Source organism: Strix aluco, chromosome 1 (genome assembly GCF_031877795.1).
Source record: "Strix aluco isolate bStrAlu1 chromosome 1, bStrAlu1.hap1, whole genome shotgun sequence".
Lineage (NCBI taxonomy): Eukaryota > Metazoa > Chordata > Aves > Strigiformes > Strigidae > Strix > Strix aluco.
Genome location: NC_133931.1, coordinates 22180438 through 22203396, shown reverse-complemented (window position 1 = coordinate 22203396; position 22959 = coordinate 22180438). Strand labels below are relative to the sequence as shown.

Sequence of the window (22959 nt, the reverse complement as noted above, 5' to 3'; positions counted from 1 at the left end):
AAAATAGCACACAAAAACTTTGGGGGATTTTATCTTGTAGTCATTCAAATTGTTATCTATTTGTATACTTAAGTAATTGTTTCAGATCTTGTCCTTTCATTGCACTGACACATATATGAAAAGTTTAGAGCTTCTTTCAGCTACGTACAAATCAAGCAGAAATAGTTAAGACTTTTAATTGCTGTTCATTAAAGGGGGCAAAACCACTTCTGTCTTTGGTGCTGGAATTTCAGTTTGGAGATGTCGTGTACTTTCTAACTTAATTAATGAAGGCAAAACAGACCTGTTCTTAAAGTTGTATTTGAATGATGGCCATGCCTGGAGTATTGACCTTTGTTCTCAGGACATGTAACCTACTTCAGACAGCAAGGGAGTCTCTCTTTTTAACCCTCGGTGCTTTGATAGTTTGTTCTGTCTTGTTGAAATAAGCAGACAAGAGTTCTCATAGATGGAGTATCAGCACTATAAAAAGTTAAGAAGGAAGTTTACCAGCATGGGGCATACTGACACCATTAAATGGGCAAGTGATGCCTTCTTTCCCTGCCTCCTTTCCTTGTCCCAGCCTGGCAGTTTGTGAATGAGGCAGTCAGTGAGTTTAATTTGTTTTGAGTACGAACCTTGCATCCAAGCAGCCTTCTATATGAAGCTTTCATCAGAACATTTTTGGTGAGACTTGACTAGACAGCATGGCCCAAATTTTCTGTTAGATAAGTGCCTGGAGAATAAGATACAGATTGCAGCTTCTGAAACCTTTTCTGGTGGACTGACCTAGATATATTGTGGAGGTAGAAACTACATTTTCCGTGTGATTCAACCATCAAGCTAGCTGCATTTAAAAGAATAATGAAGAGCATTAATGTAAGCCTTTGAATGTCCTGTACTGTAAACCCTTGAAGAAGAGGCAGCTCAGTGTAGGATTAGAACTGAAGGCATGATAACTAGATTTAAGGCTGAGTGTAGACATTCAAGGAACATGTAGTAAAAATGATACCATTTCATCTGTGAACTAAGACAAAAGTATATAAAGAATAGAAGAGCTGACTTAAAGCTGAAGAAAAATGAAGATTAAAGAGTGAAGGACTAAACTTGCAGTGAATTAATGCTATCTACAATCCAAATTTTAATATAACACAATAACCAGTTTGAATGTGCCATTGTATTAATAACTGGTCTATTGTACTTGACTCATTACATTCTAATTTATTCTCATTTAATGTAAGAACTGAATGTGAAATTAACTTACAGATAATTGGTGCTGGCAATTTCCTGCACTGCCATGTGACTACGGTGATCAGATACAAAAGCTTTGCAAGCAAGTACATTTTAGAATATTAAAAAATCTCATTACTACGCGCAGGTTCTCACAACTGGGAAGCTGTAATTGTTTTAATAATTTAGTAAGCATACTGTGAATGCTAAATCTTGGCTATGAAGTGAAGATACCACCTTATATATTGTGTTACTTTATTTATACAATGGCTTTAGTTTACAATAGCTTTGAAAATCAAGTCATTTCTTGAAGTCAGCTTCTTTATGTAAATATAAGATACAGACCAGGGAAGTAAATCAGCAGAGCATTTTGGAGAATTATAAAATTACTTGTTTGCAATAGCAGAGGATCTATTCCAAAGTTCCTTACTTTCAGTAAGAAACTAGGTTCAATGTTTAATGAATTTTTTATTCCTTTTTTCTATCATCCTTGACCTATAGTCTTCATTTTCAGATCTTACATTTCGTGCCATTGCAATGTCAATACGTAGACCCTTTTCATTTATACAGCTACTATCTGTGGTTTTCCCTTGTGTTATAGATGATGAAGCAAAAGTAGAATAAAAGTATTTTTGTGTTTGTGTTTTTTTCTAAAACAATTTCCTCCGAGGCTGTACAGACATATTTTATTGTGCTGTGGCTAAACAATTGTAATTTTAATAGAATTAAAATAGTATTCTTTCTACCTTTGGAAATGGCAACAATCAGTTGATGTATGCTTGATGAAAACTTTGTATACAGTGTTTACAAACTAACAGATTTTTCATTTAAATATGTCTGAACAGGTAATGTGGGTATGTAACTTGTGCCGAAAACAACAAGAAATCCTCACAAAATCAGGAGCCTGGTTCTATAACAGTGGATCAAATGCACCACAGCAGCCTGACCAAGAAGGTATTAGAGGTCTGCGGAACGAGGAAGCACCTCAAGAGAAGAAAGCAAAGCTGCAGGAGCATTCACAGTACCAAGGACCATCAGGTGGCATATCCACACAAGTTTTGGACAAAAACAGATCTCAAGGGCTCACAAGACAAGACTCAATTAAGAATGGTTCAGGAGTAAAGCATCAAGTAACAAGTGACACAACATCAGACAGGTAAGAAAGTAATGTTTATGCTGATAAGATCTGCTGAATTTATGCTACAAATTTAATTTTATCTTTTTAAGTTTTATCTTATTTATATTCTGTAGCCTATAAAATACATACTAGAATTTTTGAAACAATCCTAAGAAGCAGCAGCTGAGGAGTCTCTTCTTGTATTCAGATGGTCATAGACAATGTGTGTTCTTCATTTCTTCTTATTATAAAACCAACATGGAAAATGACAGTTGCAAAATTTTCTTCACTGATTTATCTTAGTGTTACTTGGCATTGGTTGAAACTATGGGTGTTTCAGTGCTAATGTATTAAGACCTGGTTTAGCTAGAGGCTGGAGCTGGAACTTCCCTCCTTTTTTCTTGGTGTGATTGTATCAAAAGGCTCTCAACCTGCGCGACTGCATTTTACTGGAACACAAAAGTAAAAACTGTTACATTGAATAAATTTAATTTCTTTCTAAGCAAGACCAGAATAGAACTTTAAATATGGTGGGAAGGGAAAGAAAAGAATTGCTTATGTGTTTCCATGGAAATGATACCCTCTCTCTCCAGAGACCTCCACCTGCCTTGGAATTTGGCAGCCAGAGCTGTATAATCTGGCAGCCTTCCTCTGCTGCTCAGCTATGACCTCGTTACAATATTTATTCCGCAAGCTTGAAACAAGTTAGACAGCTATAATATCTTTTATGGCTAATATAATTAAAATTGTTTTCCTTTTCCCTCACCTCTTGTATTCCACCATATTTTATTTCCTGTTTTTATCTTATTTTGGAACAAATTGAATGTAATTAATCTAACCCTTTTTGTTTAACTCATTCTGCCTGTTGCCCTTTGCTCTGATTTCAGCTGATGGGTTCAGTACTTAGTGGCTCTGAGTGCTCCTCAGTTACATGCATAGTCTCTGAGAAATACAGCTGGCAGTTTAACTTTATGCTAAGGAGCTGGAGGGAGGGACTGACTCTCTTGTGGTTCCTTTTTTCCCTGAATTTTGCCAGGAAAACGGTATCATACATAATGTGATGATAGAAACCCCCCTTGTTCTCAGCAGCAATTTAACTCTGAAAGTGTTTTTATATTATATGAAAGAGAGAGGGAGAGAGGCATATACAAATAAATATATTATTCAGATATGTAATATGCATTTACCCTAAGCAGAGTTGTATGATAAACATGGACAGTATAGTTATGTTTACCAACCGGAAGCATGTAGACTTTGTGCCTGAAATCAGAACTATTCTGATGATTGTGATCACTTCTACTCAACATATTGTTTAAATCCAGATTGCTTTTTAGTCATTATCGTCTTCCTGTTTTTTTTGCATACTAATACTAGTGTCCTCTAATTAACATATACAAGTATGCTTAGAATATATTTATGATATATATTACATGCTATTGGAGGTTAGAGGGTCTTCTGAATAGTTTTCTTCCCTAATGTTCCTCACAGTAACTGTATTTCCTTTGCTGGAGATAATGAAAAATACTACTTCCTGATGCCCAATCAATGTCTGACTGGTCAACTGGGCTTTTAGAAGACAATATCAGCATCTCTGAGAGACACTATCCCAGAATTCAAGGATATGGATAGGCCTTTAGTTTGGACCTGTGTATGCGGTGGTGCCATTGCTATTCTCAGCAATAATACTGGGAAGGCTTACAATTTTATTGTATTCAACCACTGTTAAGACCAGAAGATAATATATTATTATCTTTATACTGAAGTCATGCATATAATATGTATAATAATTTTATATAATTTTAATATTAAAATTTATAAATCCATATATGTTCTGCTTATTATTATTGATCAAGTTAAGAAAACTCATTTTATCTATTTGAAACTTGCAGTTGTGGTCAAGCAATTACATGTAACTTTTCCTAAAGGCTTCTGGTGTTTTACATTCTTTTCTGAATGCTTCATGTTACTTTTTTTTTAACATTAACTGAAAGAACCAGAAACACGTTATACAGGAGATCATCATGGCAGGTTTTTTCTTTCTATTTTAAAACTAATTCTATGCAGAAATTGAGCTACTCTAGTATGGTAGACCATTTGTCTAGATAAACTAATTTTAGCCAAAAAAGTTTCAAATATTTAGAAGTGCTGTTTATCTTACACAGTGTCAATAGTAGAAGTAAGTAGAAAGTGAGAACTATATTGCCTATTTTATTTTTTATCCCAAACACATTAATTTTGGCACAAAAACTAATTAAAAAGTTAAAACCAGTTAAACACGTGTGAAAAAGGTATTGTTTGAACATTTGCAGCTTCCTTTGATGTTGCAGCAATCATTACTTAGTAGTTCTTTATATCCAGTATCATATATGTTATTTTGGTCATCTGGAGACAAGTTGCTCACAAAGTAAAGGGCAACATTCACTCCCTGAATCAGAACATCAATGACATTTCTGTCTCATTCCTTACTATGTCTTTTTTGGTTGTGCTTTTTTGTTTTTTCATTCTTGAGTAGTACTTACTGTATTTGTTTCCTGTTTTCTTTGCTAGTGTTATTCTTCATTAAAATAATATTGTTTCAATCATGACACTAGTATTCTGTTTCCTTGATGTATGCAACAGTCCCATTTGCAATCGATAGATCTCAAACTGTTCAGACAGATAGGTACTTGATTGTAGATCTTCTTTGACTGATCTAAAATTTCTTGCCTTAAAGAAGTCTGGAATGATTTTGGATTGCACAGTCTCTAAGGATGTTTTTCTTATATTGGAACTGTTACAGAAGAAAAGAGAAATCAAAAACTATTCAGGAGCAAGTTGTACTTACCACCAGCAGAACAGCATTCCATTATTAAATTTTTTTCTAGTTCATATCCAATATTTATAATCTGCCTCACAGTGCTTTTACTGCTTTCTGTGTAGTAAACCCATGGAGGAGGCAGAGGCAGCAGGCACACCATAGGATCAGTTTTAGATTACTATCAGTAATTGACCATCTTATATTTGACAAGTAACCATATGTAGTGGTTTTCACAAACGTAACCTTGTGAGCAGAGTATGGATGCTGATGTAGTATAACACAAAGTATAAATCAAAGAAATGCAAAATATACTCTATGTAATCCATAGACTCAGAAGGTCCATTCTGAGGTCTGCTGTGCACAGATGGTAGATTTATGGCAGTGTGCACTTTAGTTCTTTGATTTTTACTATTCAATTTCACATTAATTCTGGATTACACAAAAGGGTCCTTTTTATTTTATTTCGATCAAAAACATTCACACACTCTATTGTTCCCAAGACCTATGGTACTCATCATTCAATTCATTGTGTTTTCTTTCTAGCAGCAAAATTATTTGAATAGACATAATCGGTTTTCAGTCATTTTGTAGCAGGCAATCAGCTTGTGAAATGGTTGATTTCTTCATGCCTAAGCCTAAGCCAAAGCAAATGTTTATAATGTCCTATTAAAATGTGTACGACATCCTAATAATAAAAGCTGAGGAAGAGGGAACCTTAATGCTGATATAAAGCTTTTTTTGTGTCCTTCTGTTTGCCTGAATTGTTAGATCTTTAGGTGGTGTTGCCATGCCTGAGTTGTAAAATAATTATTTTTCTTGCTCTTGGTAGGATCCATTGTAAAGCCATTTCAATCATTTCCACATATGAATTCAGTGTTTTAAGCTGTAAATCTTTTGTGACATTCCAGAGGTGTTATTTCACAAACCTCTTTTCTATATATGTAGCATTTCACAATACTTTTTAAACAATAGATATCTTGAAGTAGGAAACAATCTATGCATCTTTCCAGTGCAAGGTTATGATGTCTTAACTATTTCTAATCTAATGCCCATCTGAAATAATGTTACGTAGTTCAGGTAGATGTGAATGATTACGGGTTTTTTGTTTGGTTGTTTTTTTTTCTCTTTTTTTTTCCTAATCCATCCTGTATGAATCCAAAATGCTTTCAAAAATTTTAAAATGTTAACTTTGAATTTACAATATATATTTGTGATGCATTCTGTAACTGTAAGAAAAGCTGTTCTCAAGGATATTTTTCAAGAGATTCAATGAAAAAAAAGGTGAAAATACTGTGAGAAAATTTGTTTTCATGTTTCATGAGTTAATTTATTATTGCTACATCTATCAGAGGGTGAAACATGTCAAAAAAAAGAATTGGTTCTTGGTATCTGTAAAGATCATGATCTGTAAGATCATGATTTGAAGCAAGACAAATGAATAAAGCTGCCTGAACCCCTTTCAGATTAACTGTAGGAATATGAGATTAAATCATAAAAACCAGAATGAAAACAACAAATTGAGAGAGTGAGCAGCTGCAGAGTTGCACAACAGCAGTATTTATTTTCCAGGCCAGCAGACACAGATAAAATATATCCTCCTTCCTTCTTCCTTCCCTTTTTCTTTCAAAGATACATATGTATTTTGGGGGTTCATTTTCTATCATCCCTTTTATTTCAGGAAAAAAGGATTTTTATGATGGTTTCCACACACTATAGTGGGTTTGGAGGATGCATTTTTTTCTGAGTAAGAACTGCAGACGAGACTGTTGAGGCTACTTGGGTCTGAAGATGCATGTTTTGTGCATATGTTTTTTATGGAATGTATACACGTGTTTCTCACATATAAAGGTTTTATTCTATTGCGTTACCAATGGCAGTAGAATGAAAGTGGTCCCCTGTGTCCCTTTGCTTCTGTTCTTGGAAGGAATGCCAGTATGAGTTGGCAGCGTAGGCTCTGTCTTTTGGGACTTCAGTTGGGGATGTCAGGGTGTGAACAGAGAGAAAAAAGAGACCAAAATAAGAGGGAAGAGGAGGAAAGAGGAAAAAGCAGGCGTGAGCTAGCTGAGAAACATCAAAGAGCAGCATGAATTAAATAAATGAAAATGTGTGTCCATCTGTTTCATGTTATATCTTTTTCAAATGGCTCTTCTTTAATTGCTGGATTATGAATAACTGATCCTGAGAACATCACTGATGGTAGTTTATTGCAATTTAAAATACGACAGTGTAACGTTAAAGAATCAGTCAGTTACATTTCTTTCAGAAAGGCTGAAAACTGGCCACTTCCTAAGATTATCACTACTTTTCTTCTGTAACACTTATGACACAGCACTGTAGTGCAGCCTCTGATTTTGATTGTTTCTGAGTACCTGAGCTGATAGATCTTTAGCCCACATGTCTTAAAAAAGCATACAGTCTTCACTTGGACCTGTGGAAACTAAGCATATTTGTAAGAAATCTCAAGTAAAATAGAGGCATTTTAACTTTTTTACCTATGTTTTTCTACCTGCCAACATATTTTAAGACAGTGAGAAATATTGAAAGGATTGTATAGAGACAGTGTTTAAAATAAGGGAGTTGGTATCCAAGAGTCAGACTGACAATGCTATGTGCAGATTTGTTTGTGTTCGGAAGTATCCATTAAGGACAACAGTGTGTCTAATCTTTTTAGAATTATTATTTTTTATGTGAGAATTAACTGACATGGATTTATGTTTTTTAACATTGTTGACCACTGCAGTAGAAAAAACCCACAATTGTTGAGAAAGCATAATGGTATTTGTTCACTTCATGAATAAATCTAATACTTTGTACAAGTATTTTGCAGGTTGAGTTTAAAATGAATCAATATTCTTTTCCATGCATGACTGCAAAGAGCTGTCACTGACTTTCCCTGATACTAGAACAGGATGCAAAATTTGGGCCTTAGAGGTGCCCTACAGTATTTTTAACATATTAACTAAAGATTTAAGTTTTACGGGATTTGAAGTGCATCCAAATAAGGTTTTATCTTCATCTTCCTGCTCCTGTTCCAGCATTTTTCACCACTTTGATAGTCCGTCCTTGGAGCTGTAAAGTGAAACCAATGTCAATCTGAAAACTGTAGTCTCAGTAGTTTTGCTTTTGTTTCTTGTGCTGTGTTCCATTACAGTGTATGCTTTGTATGATTCTGGAGGTAATAACTTACAACAAACAAGTTAGTTTCTTCTTCACAGAACTCTTTTAATTATTTCATTCCTTTACATATAGGTTTAGGGGTGTGGATCAACATTCCATGGCTATTCTAGTTTTCAGGTAGAAACTAAAGCTACATTTATCTGCTGCCTCAATCTGGAATGGCATAAAAAGGAAATTAATGATAATTATGGCCAGAGGAAGCAATAGAAATTTATGGGAAGGGAGCTAGAGAAAATGCAGTATTTAATTATTGAGAAGAAGTATCTTGGGTCCAAGAAAGTCAGAAATCCTTCAGTGCAGAAGTTTTAATGTAATAATTAGACACATATGACAAAGATTAAGCTACACCTCATTATGAGGATGAGTAAGGAGTTTGGTACCATCTGTAATGCAGAGTCTCTGTAAGAAGTTCCTGAAAGGTACTGACATTGTCTTTTAACACCCCAGACTACATGTAGTGGGCATATAATGTTTCTACCTGTTGTTAATAGGTTGCAGTGGGTTGTAGCATCTCCATTTTATTCTAAATTCTGGAAAAGAGGGGAGCTTTTCCTCTCCATTACCTTTGCAGAATTGTCTTCTGAGAAAAAAAACTGCTTGGACAATTCTGTTTGTGTCCTAATGTTGGTTTTGTGGGTCTTCTGCTCACATGAATAGTGACAATGCTAACACAACATTCAGGACATGTGCAGCCATACTGTGACTTCAGCATGGCTTTTCTGAGATGTACATTGCTTCCCTCCCTCCACTTTTATTTTCCCCAAAGTAGCAGAACAACCAATGAGCTAGCTGTTCTTAATCTTTTTCTGATGACGTTTATTAAAATAATTTTTTTTTTTTTTTAAAGCTCACCTTTATCTAGCTGTAAAATCTGTACTGAGTAACATTGGCCCCTGACCAATGCTAGACCCAATTCGTGATCCTGTTTTTACAGAAAGCTAATCTGTTTGGAGAAGAGAGGAGGAAACTTCCTTAACTGTAGCAGAACTAACCTACCTTGATAAACAGTCTAAAACTGCTGTGTTTCTTTTGAAACTTTAAAGAGAGTTTTAATTAAACATAACAAAGAAACTGAATTCCAGCTTTGACAATCTGAACTCAGCTGCAATCATCCTTTGCAGTGAGCAAATCTCTTGTTGGTTTTAGGGAATTTCACAATTTACTGTAGAGTGCCTTTTCAAAAATAATTCCATTGCAATGTGATGTTTGTATTTTGCTTACTGTTACTGATTACTTGATTCTTTTCTTAATTATGCCTATTTGTTGCATACTGCTTACTGAAAACCACCACTTACTATTTCACTTTCTCAGTCTTACGCAGAATGAGTTTAGGGAAGTCTTAATATTCAGTGCTGATATTTGGTATCTTTGAAGCAGAGTTTGGCCTTCTATTGCAGTGTTATGTTTCTGTATATCACAGCTATGTCTTTAACTGTGCTAAACGACCATTAATAATCTAAATCTGTAAACACAGATCTCAGCCGTATCAGAATATTGAAAAATTTTTAAGTTCTGCAGCTAACATTTATGGAATTAAATGCAGTTTTGCTTTTAGCTAAATTGACCCTGAAAGAAAGCAATACCAGAAAAAAATTGAGGGTAGTAGCATTTTTAATTTAATTTTTTAAATTAATGAGGCCACTGCCTTTCTGGGTTGAGCATGCCTTCTTAAAGTGCTGTTTTGTTGACCTTGCACAAACATGAATGTTAGAGCTCACTGTGTGTTCCTAATCCTTAGTTGTGCTGTGCTCAATCTTTGGAGGCTAATTTCTCTTCAGAAGTATAAATAACAGATTTTGTTTGAATCTCATATTTACAAAAATTGGTGTGTAAAGGTGAATAAGTTACATCTGTGGAGTGCAGCTGAGGGAAACAGCTAACATTTAATAAAGGACTCTGCTAACTCAAGTTTGTAGTTTCTGGCAGCAAAGCGGTTCTGGAATCTGCAGGGGACAATTCAATGAATGGCCTTTTGTTTTCATACATTTTACCATAGCTATAGCTGAATTAAGATAAAAAATGAGAATGAATAATTGTTACTAGTACAAATTCTTTCTTTGGCTCTTTATCTGTGCGTCTAGAAGTCACAAATGATAGAGCAATCACTTCTGTAGTGCAATTCAGTTGTCATTTATCTTTTACATGGCAAGTTTAATAATTTTAGTAAATGTCAATCTATTTTATTAAGTCAGATCTGACGAAAAAAATCTAACTAAAAATTAATGTAATAAGACCAGGGTGACCATATTTTCATAATTAAAAGTTACATTATTAACCAATACCATTTTGTTTTCTGCCCCGTCTTTAGCATGATTATTCTGTTTCTTTTTCTGCCCCTTCTTCAAGCCAAATCCTTGTTCGTCCCGTTGTCTATTCTAGAATATCTTTGTCTAGTTGTTTGGGTTTTTTTATTAGCTCATTTTCTTTTGTGTACCATCCTCTCTTTCTCACTGGTGTGAGTTCTTACCAAACTCTGGCTAGACATTGGAAATGTTTTCAAAGATATATCTCCTTCACTTAAAGACAGTCATTCTTTTCTTCTCTAACCTTTCCCCTAGCTCTAGCTCACCTCTCTTCCTCGATTTCCAACAACTCTGCAATCATTCAGAAGTGTCCTTTCAGATTTGTGGTAAAGTAAGCGGACACTTCTCTCCCAAGCTTTGAGAAATCTCAGTTTTGTGCCTTTCAGTAAAAACAAGCCTCACTGCATTCTTTGCTAACCAAAAGGCAGCCAGCCACGGATGTTTTAAGGGAATAGTTAGCTGTTCCAACAAAGTAGTGCAGTACAATGTCATTTCAAGTTAAACAGAAAATGTAGGTGACCTGAAGTCAGTGACTCTTAAACTGGAGTTTTAAAATCCAAGGTAATATCTATGGATCTATGTATGATATGCAGTGGGTTGTGTTTATGCAACTTGTTCAGACATCTCTGCACTGTGCAGCACTATGCCCTGTAATCATGCCCTGGTGTTTCAGAAAATGGCAGCAGAAAGTGCCCATTTCTGCAGCAGTGGGCTTCCTGGAAATGCTATTAGGGGCCTCAGTAAGTGTGTCATCTTCACAGAATAACAGGAGGTTAAGTTGCTCCAAACACAGTTTTCCCAATTTCTGGTCCAGTGTTTTGTCAGCTAATATTACATGCTTGAATGCATCCCTAGATGTAGTTTATTTGCCAAATTAAGTCTTTATTATGCAGCTTGTAATAGGACGAACCATGAACTTTGCTGCAGAAACCCCATTTTCTTTGGCAAAAAGAAAACAGCAAGGCCAACAGTTCTTATGGCAAAATTTTGATAGAAAGCAATGCATTTTAGCTGCAAGAGTTTATTTCTGTAATGACTTTGTGAAAATCCTGGACTTTAAATGATAGACTTCCTTGATGATCACATAAAAAAAAAAGAAAATTAAAAAAATAGCCATCAAGGCAGATGAGATTAAAGCAGAAAGCATCTGTTTTTTGCATTCTGAAGTTCCAAATCAGTGCACAAAACCAATTTTTTTTTTTTCCCAGAGGTAGATTAGTTTTAATTAAATATTGTTGACTCTGGAATGAGGTGCTGGGCTGACAAAAATGGACCCGCCTCAGTTGTATCTTTATGCTCCAGTTACAACTGTGAAAAATATTTAAGTGAGAAGAGGAATCACAATTAATTTAACAATCTCACCTGTTGAATATAAAAAATTCAACAACTCAACAGTTAGTTCAGCAATATCACCTCCTCATGATGCTGAGATAATTGCATTTTATTCCTAAAATGGACATATAATGATTCATCTTCCTGTACCATTCATTAACAGGGATTGGAACAAAAAGGAATTCCTGAAAGAAAGCCAATTTAACTTGGGTTTGCATTTCTTAAAAAACAATGTATATTTTGGGTGGTTCCCATGTCTTATAGCTCAAGTAAATACAATGATTGGAGATTTTATTTTCATTTAGAAAATATGTATCAATATTTGAAGCAAGAAATTGGATCTTTGAATAAATTTGAAAGCACAAATAATGTAATTGCTACTCAGCAGATTTTTTTTTTTTTTTGAGCAGAGATTCTTCCCTAAGTGAGAATATAAATTATAAAGAACCTGAGAATCAGAGTGAGAAGGAAGAGAGGAAGATGTGTCACCTAAACAATGGAAAAGGGAGGAATATTTTGTAGATGAGACTCACTCAAAATAAGCTCTGGAACTTTGGATGTTAAGGCCAGTACTAATAGTGTCTCAACTTCTCCTCAAGCAACTTGTTTTGGATGATGATAGACTACATTGCAGTAATGACTGATGCATTGGCATAGATCAGGATCATTAATTCCTACCTACTTTACTTCTTCGCTCCTCCTTTAAGTAATTAAGAGCATTTATAAGAATGCTGTGTCCCATTTGTAGCTACTCATAAAAGCTGTCAGTTATTTTCAGAGTTAAGCTTGGTGAAGCTAACTAAACCAGGAGATTTCTCTCAGGACAAGTATTTGAAATTTCATGCTCTGTGTGGCATATGGGTACTTATTTCTGAATAATTTTTTTCTCTCTAAAAATGAGATTTATTTGGAAATTTATACTTTGGTATATCACCAAATATTGTGAAGCCTTATGATAACAATCAATTATGAATATAAGTTATGATAACAATCAATTATGAAATTAAACCTAACCCCCTCCCCAAAGCTTTTAAAGTTATGGCCAACACTACTTTTACTCCACTAACATAAAGCTCCAGTATTAAATGGAAATCTTTCCAAAGCAAAATATTTACACTGCCTTAATGCTTATAAAACCCAGGCTCCATGATACTGTGAAAGGAAATGAATTTCAGAGGTGTGTGATCATCAGGAAAATATTCTGATATTCCAGTCAGCTGAAGATAGGAGCAACCCAGGAGACCATAAATCTTATAATGACATGAAAGGAAGATAAATTAGTCTCTTTGAACTCGTTCCCAAGATATGGAAGGCTCCAACTTTTATCCAGTGTACTGAACAGCACAAACTAATAAACAATCCAGTGCATAGATGTGTTCTCTTAGCTCCTGTTTCACAAAATGAAAAGGCTAATCTTAATCTTACTGTCATGTGGAGAATGATCTGTCTTCTAGTTTACACATATATTAGCCTTTGTTTCCATCACAGATCAGCTGGACACATTGACACCCAGCACAACTTTGGAGGCCTTTTAAAGTCCAAATCAGTAATTTGAAAGTAGAGATACTGCAATAAATCTCTTATTTTCCAGATAACTAAAAGGAATTTCTAAAATTAATTGAACTCCCAAGTTCGCAGGAAATGAGAGACAGTTTCTGCAATGTATAACCACCATGGACTTCAAGATCAATGTAACTTAATTTCTTTACATAATAAGGAGCTTTGTGATCAGCCTGCTCACCCAAAGAAGTGTTTGTGTGAAGGATCTCATCCAAAGAGGATGATAACTGTATTTCACAAAGAGAACATTATCTCTTTACCTGAGTGTGTATATTGAAATCATTACTGTGCTGGGTGCATTTACATTGATGGTAATCATCAGTGGACTGTTGTAGGATTTAGTTTTTGCTGTTTGCTTTGTGCTAATCATGTCTTCTCTAAAATTGGTATAATTTGGAGAATAAAGAATGTAAGTATGAACTGTCTGTGAGCACTGAGAAAAACAACTTTCACCTTGAATACGTCATCCTGAGGTGGAGAGGAAAGACAGATGTTTGAAAACTGTTAGTGCACGTAATTTCAGCTTCTGCTTTTAGTATTTTACATTATTAAACATGCATGATACCTTGCTAATAATATTTTAAATCACCTTTTGTTTTATTGAAAGGTGACAAATGATAACATTTGATGAAAGTGAAGAACAGAAATCTCTTTTGCAGCAGATGAAGTTTTCAATGCATTGTTTCAAAAATCAATTAAATCTCTGTTCTAGGCCAGCATTTCTTGACTAGTGAGACACAGCTCATTGGTGAACCATCCAGAACTGCAAATGAGGCATAAAGCAGGATTCATGTACTGTAATGAGGTGCAAAGAAATATCAGTTGATTGTGAGTCAGCTGACGATAAAATTGGTTGAAGTATACTACTCTAAACCACGCATTCTGCAAGGTGCAGCATCTACTGCTTATTGAGCCTGCTCTATCAACGTGTATTACACATACTCCTCTGCTTATTCAACCAGAGTATAACGGCTTTCTGTTCCTGTCAGGTAATGCAGCTATTCCTTTAGTCAGGGAAATGAAGTCTCAGTTAGACCTTTTCTAACTCTCCTTGCCCGATTCTTCCATCTTAGTAGTATTCCTTTAATACTTTAAAAATATTATTTATATATTTTATACCACATGTATGAACATGTACAAATGTATATATTAATATTAAAAGCTTAAGATGTATAGCCATTTCAGTAAGCTGTCAGGCATTCTGAGGAAAGTGGAGAACTGATTATAGGATCATTCCATGACCCAGAATTTACAGACATTATTTTGTGGAGGAAACCAGATATATTTCTCCTGTGGGAAGCCTACAAGTCCTGCAGATATGAAACAAAATTAGCAGTATGTATGAATTATTTTAGTACAGACTAGAATCATGGTCTTGCAGGTTGAAGAAGTGATTTCTACATTTATTAGACAAATAGGTTGGTTTTTGTTTGCCAAATGCAATTTCTGCCCCAGCAGTTTTTTAGATAAATTATATCTCAGGTCAGGGCAGTGGATGAAAAAACACGTATCCCTAGATTTTAGGGCTTCTCTCTTAATATGGGAGATCTACCATCAACAGGAATTTTGCTAGAAAACATGCAGATCCATAAAATCCTTGGATTATATACTGGGACAATGCATGAGGAGGAAAAAGGGAGAGAATGTCACAGAATCACAGAATCATCTAGGTTGGAAAAGACCTTGAAAATCATCCAGTCCAACCATTAACCTAACATTGACAGTTCCCAACTACACCATATCCCTAAGCGCTATGTCGACTCTACTCTTAAACACCTCCAGGGATGGGGAATCCACCACCTCCCTGGGCAGCCCATTCCAACGCCTAACAACCTGTTCTGTAAAGAAATGCTTCCTAATATCTAGTCTAAACCTTCCCTGGCGCAACTTGAGGCCATTCCCTCTTGTCCTATTGCTTGTTACTTGGTTAAAGAGGCTCATCCCCAGCTCTCTGCAACCTCCTTTCAGGTAGTTGTAGAGGGCGATGAGGTCTCCCCTCAGCCTCCTCTTCTCCAGACTAAACACCCCCAGTTCCCTCAGCCGCTCCTCGTACGACATGTGCTCCAGACCCTTCACCAGCTTCGTTGCCCTTCTCTGGACACGCTCGAGTAATTCAATGTCCTTTTTGTAGTGAGGGGCCCAAAACTGAACACAGGAATCGAGATGCAGTCTCACCAGTGCTGAGTACAAGGGTAAGATCACTTCCCTGTCCCTGCTGGCCACGCTATTTCTGATACAGGCCAGGATGCCATTGGCCTTCTTGGCCACCTGGGCACACTGCTGGCTCATGTTCATCCCCCTGTCAATCAACACCCCCAGGTCCCTCTCTGACTGGCAGCTCTCCAGCCACTCCTCCCCAAGCCTGTAGCGCTGCTGGGGGTTGTTGTGGCCCAAGTGCAGAACCCGGCATTTGGCCTTATTGAAACTCCTACAGTTGGCCTTAGCCCATCGCTCCAGCCTGTCCAGATCTCTCTGCAGAGCCTCCCTACCCTCGAGCAGATCAACACTCCCACCCAACTTGGGGTCATCTGCAAACTTACTGAGGGTGCACTCGATCCCCTCGTCCAGATCATCAATAAAGATGTTAAACAGGAGTGGCCCCAAAACCAAGCCCTGCGGGACGCCACTCGTGACCGGCTGCCAACCAGATTTAACTCCGTTCACCACAACTCTTTGGGCCCGGCCATCCAGCCAGTTTTTTACCCAGCGAAGCATGTGCCCATCCAAGCCATGAGCAGCCAGTTTTGCCAGGAGAATGTTGTGGGAAACGGTGTCAAAGGCCTTCGTGAAGTCAAGGTAGACAACATCCACAGCCTTTCCCTCATCCAATGAGCAGGTCACCCTGTCATAGAAGGAGATCAGGTTTGTCAGGCAGGACCTGCCTTTCATAAACCCATGCTGTCTGGGCCTGATCCCCTGGTTGTCCATTATATGACTTTTAATGGCACTCAAGATGACCTGGTCCATGACCTTCCCTGGCACTGAGGTCAGACTGACAGGTCTATAGTTTCCTGGATCCTCCTTTCTGCCTTTCTTATAGATGGGTGTCACATTTGCCACCCTCCAGTCCAATGGGACCTCCCCAGTTAGCCATGACTTCAGGTAAATGATGGAAAGCGGCTTGGCGAGCACATCTGCCAACTCTTTCAGCACCCTTGGTTGTAACCCACCCAGTCCCACAGACTTGTGTGCATCCAAGTGGTGTAGCAGGTCTCTGACCACCTCCTCTTCAACTGTGCTGACCTCATTCTGCTTCCCATCCCCATCTCCCAGCTCATGAGGCTGGGTGTCCAGGGAACAGCCAGTTCCACTGCTAAAGACTGAGGCAAAGTAGGCGTTGAGCACCTCAGCCTTTTCCTCATCCTTAGTTACCATGTTTCCCTCTGCATCCAGTAAAGGAGGGAGATTTTCCCTAATCCTCCTTTTGCTGTTAAAGAATTTATAGAAACATTTTTTATTATCCTTAACAGCTATAGCCAGGTTGAGCTCTAGCTGTGCTTTGGCTCTCCTAATGTTCTCCCTGCATAGCTTCACTACATCTTTATAGTCTTCATGAGAGACCTGCCCCCTCTTCCAAAGGCAATAGATTTTCCTTTTGTTCTTGAGATCCAGCCAAAGTGCACACCTGGATTTTTTTCTGACATGGTATCAGAACACAACCAAGGCAGGAACTGGAAAGTGTTCTCAGAGCCAGCAATAGAAATGCAACCACAGAGTTATATTCATACCTCCTAAATAAGGTACTTAGACAAGCGTAAGAACACTTCATTAAACCTATTTTTGGACAGTCATGCAATTTTTGGTCACATGATTTTTTTTTTACATGCTCCTCTTTCTCTCTATTGATTATACAGGAAGGAAAAGATGGCTAGGCTTCTAAACTATGCGCCTTAGTCATCTATATTTAAGTGAAATGAATCTTGATGTCTGTGTTAATAACTTCAGACAGTGATTCAGACAATCTAAATTCAACCTATGAATTTGCCTAAAATCAGTAACATCTTCAGTTTTAAGCATAGAATTCCCTCAGCAAGGAATACTTAGAAATGCCCAGATCTGGCAAGTGAGGCAGGAACTAGGCACTATTTTTTGTGAACATGTCACGTAGCATATAATATTATTATCAAAATACCAAAATCCAAAGTACCTTATTCCACTTGTGCTGAAAAAAATCCTCAAACTCAACATTTATACGATTTCATGTTTTTAAGTCACAAGATAGAAGTTGTGCTTTTTCCCTATGTTGTGGTGTGACCTAGCAATGGAAGCTTTTGTTTCACCATGCAAGTTGTATATATTGTGTAATATTCAGACAGGTAAGAAGGACAGAGATAAGAGAAATAATTAAAATTAAACATTTCATGTAATTATTTTCAACTAATCTATGCCCTGTCATATTTAAATAAAATTTTCCATATTTCCTTTCAACTAATGTATTAAAGAGAATTCCGTGGAGAGATTTGAGTAGCCATAATCTATATTGAGCTAAGAAAATTAACCAATAAGTCAAAGTTATTCGTGTTAAAGATAGCTTAAAAATAATTATACTGGGAGGAATACCTGATTCTGAGGCATACCTACTGATTCATTTCAAGAAATCCTACTGTTGTGGTATAGTCTATCATCATTAGTAACAAAAGGACTTTAAATGATAATTTTCATATTTCCCATGTCCAATTTATTTGGGTTTTTTCTTCTATCTTACTCATCCTGGAATGCGCAATTTGTATGATCAGTGCTGGGTTTTGTATGTGTCCATACTAGGCCTAACAGCAGGATTTCCCAAGTGAACATATGGCACATTTCCTAGTATCTGCGTAAGGAGAAAAATCAGACCTATCATTGTGTTACCTGGTTTTTAAAAAATGTAGATTTTTAACACTGAAACTATTTATAATAAACAAGTCATCTAGCATATAACTTTCTCAAGTCTTCATTTTTTCCTTTCATAGATTTAGAATTTAATTAAGCCATAACTGGTCAAAATAAGATAAAATCTCAGCTTCCAGATATTTTATTTGTAAAGTGTATTCTTTCCAACCTAGTAAGTATGCATGTAAAATCTCACGTTTAACTTGCTTGCCACCTTTCAGAAAGTTTTAAAGCCATACTGATCAGTGGCTTATGATTATTTCTGTCATTTACTTAGACCATGATGAGACACAGGGAAATAAATTACTCGGTCTCATCACAGAACTTCAGCACACCTAATTAGGGACAGTTGGCACTTCCCTGTTTAGGAAGTCCAAAGCTGATCTGGAATCTCCCATCAAGACTTGGCCTTTTGGGCTGATGTAGTCTGTGCTCTTTGACTTTCTTGGGAAATTATACATGTCAAGTTTAATTTTGTCTTGCATTAAAAAATAGACATTTTCTTTCCTTTTTTCCCCCTGTCTTGATAACATTAGTTCTGAGAGTTTTCAGAGATGGGAATACCCAGATTCCTGTAAAGGTGCAAAATGTAAACTGACAGCTTATCTTTGTATTTTATCCTGAATGTAAGTAGATTAATCAGAGTGCCCTCTTAACCATTCAGAGTGTTGTGGTACTTTCTGGGTGAGTTCATGACTGAGAAGCAGTGCACAAACGGCTTCCACTGGCACTAGAGCAGTTCCAATATTTGGAAACGTGCTAGAGGCATAGTGCTGAACTGCACTTATGGGCCCCGATCCAAAGACTATTGGCATGCAGTGTTATCCCTGATTTCACTGGAATTAGGCTACTAAACAGTTGCTGCTACAGGCAATGGTAGCTCAACAGACTTTGGAACAGCAAAGTTCTAGTACCCTAAACACAGCCAGTAAGAGAATGGACCACTGATGTTATTCTTATCTGTAACCTGAACCAGATCACTTAAGCTTCATTTCCTAAAATATTTAATAGATAATGTACTTACAAGGTTTGTGATGATTATTTTTTGTAATGCTTATTCTAAGGATAAATTAGCATTATTTCATTATCTGTGATTACTGCTGGTAGAACAGGAGAAAAACTTTGGTGAGTCCTTTGTGCCTGGGATACCATTAGCAGCAAGTCCAGTGGAAACTGAGGGATGAGGGAGTTAAATACAACAGAGAGGTGGTTCCATGAGCACCAGTACAGCCTATAATGGTGTCCCATGTTTTTCTATCCTGTTTTTTCTGTGATATGGTGGAGGATGACCATAACTTGAGAACATTTTCTTATCACTTATGATAATTTTGTCAAACTTAGGATGGCAATGATGTGGCTATTTACAGACCATATTGTCACTGTCTTTCTACTCCCAAAGTCAATGAGTAATGACTCAGTTCTACCTACCCTTCTTATATGCGCACTGACTTGGGTCTTTATCCTCCTATGATGATGCTAATTTTCATACAGCTTGCTGGAATTTAACTATTTTAATATTTATGCCCCTATGAAATTTACCAGTCTCCTTAAGTATCTTAATCATGGTGATAGATGTTAATATAGACAGAAAAACTGATAAACAGACTGTCCAGGTTTCTAAGTCTCATATCTTTGGTTTAAAATCTGTAATTTAGGCTAAAAGGAGAGTATAGATTACTATTAAATGGGTAAATGGGAGGAAGATCAAGAAGGACATTGAAAAGAATTATATGAATGTAGATAGAGTGCCTCAAAAATGAAAGTAAGGAAACAGGGGAATGTGGAAGATACTGAGATAAAAATACAAGCAAGAAAACCAATATTTGATTGTTGAACACGAGGATGAATTTACTTTCTTTTACATTACAGTACTTTATTAATGGATATTTTCTGTAACAAGGTTTGGTCTCTTAGCTGGAATTTCAGTATCTTCCATCGTAGATCTGTGACCTGACTACCAGGGAATAAAATCAGTATCACTTTTCTGTTCTCAATTAATGTTTAACTCAGTGAATTAAATAGTTCTTTCAATATTTAATTATTTTATGGGAGAGAGAACAGCTTCAACAGCAAAGACAAATTCCCTTTGGAATAACCAAGAGGGTGTTGATTAGGACTTTGTGGGCATATTTGAGGAAGCCAGAAGAGAAACTTGGTACTCAGTTTTCCATGTTCCCAGACACTGTTCTAACTGCCAGACCTCCTGTAATAAAAAGAAGGGTGCTTTTTGAATGACTGCTCAGGTGCCAGCTCAAGGAGAGGATTCATTATTACAATTCTTGGGCAGAGACTGATGCTTCCCTGCAGCCTGGATTTAGGTACTTTTATCCTTTTGGGGTTGGGGCTTTATCTGCATCCCTCTCTTTATTATTTCCTATCCTAGATGTTCAGGATACTGACTTCTATGGCTCCTATTCTTATGTGATTAAGTTTATAGCTGTAGATTTTGCCTTAGTTCTTGCTAAACTTCTCTTGTGAAGCTGAATCTTTGAACACTGATGTGATGAAATATAAATGAATATGTGCTTTACCACAAAAGAAACTTTGGTTGCATTTCCTTTGCAGTAGCAAAGTGAAATGTCCATCCTTGAATTTAACTTGTTAGTCCTTTAAAATCATGTCTCACCTTGGAGCATCAGTTTGCTAATCTGACCAAAATGAGTAGTCTTATAAAGTGTAATAATATAACACCATCCAATGTGCAAGGCCACTGTTGTTAACTTACCTGTTTGAAAAGCATTTGTTCAGATGTTTTTTCTTTTCATAATGAGAGTACATAAACAGTCAAAATTTTAAAATCCTAAATATTTAGCTAAATGCTTTGGTGAGGGCGCATTGGAGAGCAATGGTAGCTGCATTACAGATATTTATGTGCTATTAATGACCCAATTTTATTTAGTGTCTAGATGAAAAAAATAGAGGTTTGACTTTCTGTACATTTAAAAAATCCCATTCATACCCCCAAACTCCAAGTGACTCATCTCTACCATTTTCTTCCGTGATTCCATCAAACCATACTTACGTAATATCCAGTAAATTAGAATGGAATTGAATCCAAAATTGTAGTTGGTAGTATCTTTTATCACAGAACAATCTTTGCCTTATGAGCTATAATTTGTAGCTTTAATGAGGTTGCACGACTTTACCTTGTTTAAGCTACAGCTTTCTGTGAAATGTCTTTTCTGTGTGGCTATCACAAAGAAGTAATGTCTAGAAGTAATGATTGAGATAACATATTTGCACATATTGTCAACTTTCTTTGTATAATAGGTTTACCTTAAGAGCTTTCTGGATTCTAGAATGAATTCAAATAAGTTTAATCATATTTGAAATAGAAATGTTTCATATAAATTTAAAAATACCCTTACATACTTGGGAGCTTTCTAGAATAACTTTTCTTCAAACTACTTGTAGCTGGAGGGTTTTTATTAAGATTCAGCTTGGCTAGAGAAATAGGTATCTGTATGGATCTCAGTGTAGCCAGGCTTAATGGATCCAACAATGCTTTCCCAGGCTTGTCTTTCCATTTTGAAATGGGCTGTCAGCCATGTCAGGTTGTTGCTTAGATTATCTGGTACTAGTTTTTCTCATTCTGTGCAATATCTTTAAAGCACTTTGTGTTCATGTCCATGAAATCCTTTGTAAAACTGGTGTAGAAATGAAATTTATATCATCAAACCATAATTGGCAAGAGTACATATGTATGCAAGTATAAATACACAAAATACTGTGATAAAAATCAGTATCAAAATTATTTGAGCCAGGCCCTCAAACGTTTGGAAAGGCCAGAATCACAAGCGCTTGAGTAGTGCTTGGCTTACCTAGTGCATGTTGAAGTACATGGTTAGGGGTGTTTTGGAAAAAGAAGCCTGTGTATGTAGGACCTCTTTTTCTTCTGATACGGATATTGGAGTGAGTAGAGCTAGTGTTCTGAAGAAGGCAAAAGGAGATCTCAAGTGTAAGGAAGTTAAATATCAAATAGGGAAAAAAAAAAAATTCCTGTCTTTTCCAGAATTCTTACATGAGGCTTTTAATCCAGGAATGCTGAAGATATAATTTCCTAAATCTTAAAAATGACACTTAATCATTGTGCCTTTCACCACAGGAAATTTTTTAATATAAAAAATGCTGACTTTTGAAGATCACTAACAGGATTGACATAAGGTAACTAGTATCTGTACTGTTTTGTTCTCAAACAATATTAGTGTACAGGACATAAATTTTATGTGTGGTTTCGCAGCATTCTTTTGATTGTCAGTTCCATTCTGGTTCTTGAAAGGATGGGTACTTCAGTGGGCACAGTTCATGCTCCTTCATTCCATCCCCTCCAGCCTCTTCTTGCTAGGCCTCTTTGCTTCCTTGATTCTTCTCAGCCCAAATGATTATATTATGGAAAAGGTGGAAGTAATTAAGAAGAGGACTTAGTAATAAGTCTGCATTTTAGGGTCAGTACAATAATATAGGCCACTTAGTGAATATGAAAAGGAATTTTTTATTGGCCAGAGGGTCTCTTGGAGAGCAATAGAAGGGTCAGGAAAGGCAATTCTGTTTATTTTTCTGTACCATTTATTTTTTTGAAACACAAAATTTAT

The 22959-nt window shown here is 36.4% G+C and overlaps 1 protein-coding gene across 22 annotated transcripts in view; it reads left to right on the top strand.

Annotated features, from left to right (window-relative positions):
* RIMS2 (regulating synaptic membrane exocytosis 2) overlaps positions 1-22959 on the top strand; it is a 500381-nt gene that overhangs the window by 130294 nt on the left and 347128 nt on the right. For all 22 annotated transcript variants that reach the window (XM_074814158.1, XM_074814086.1, XM_074813314.1 and 19 more), the window contains one exon: positions 2055-2365. In XM_074814158.1, coding sequence (XP_074670259.1) covers positions 2055-2365 — 311 coding nt within the window. The remainder of the gene's footprint in view (positions 1-2054; positions 2366-22959) is intronic.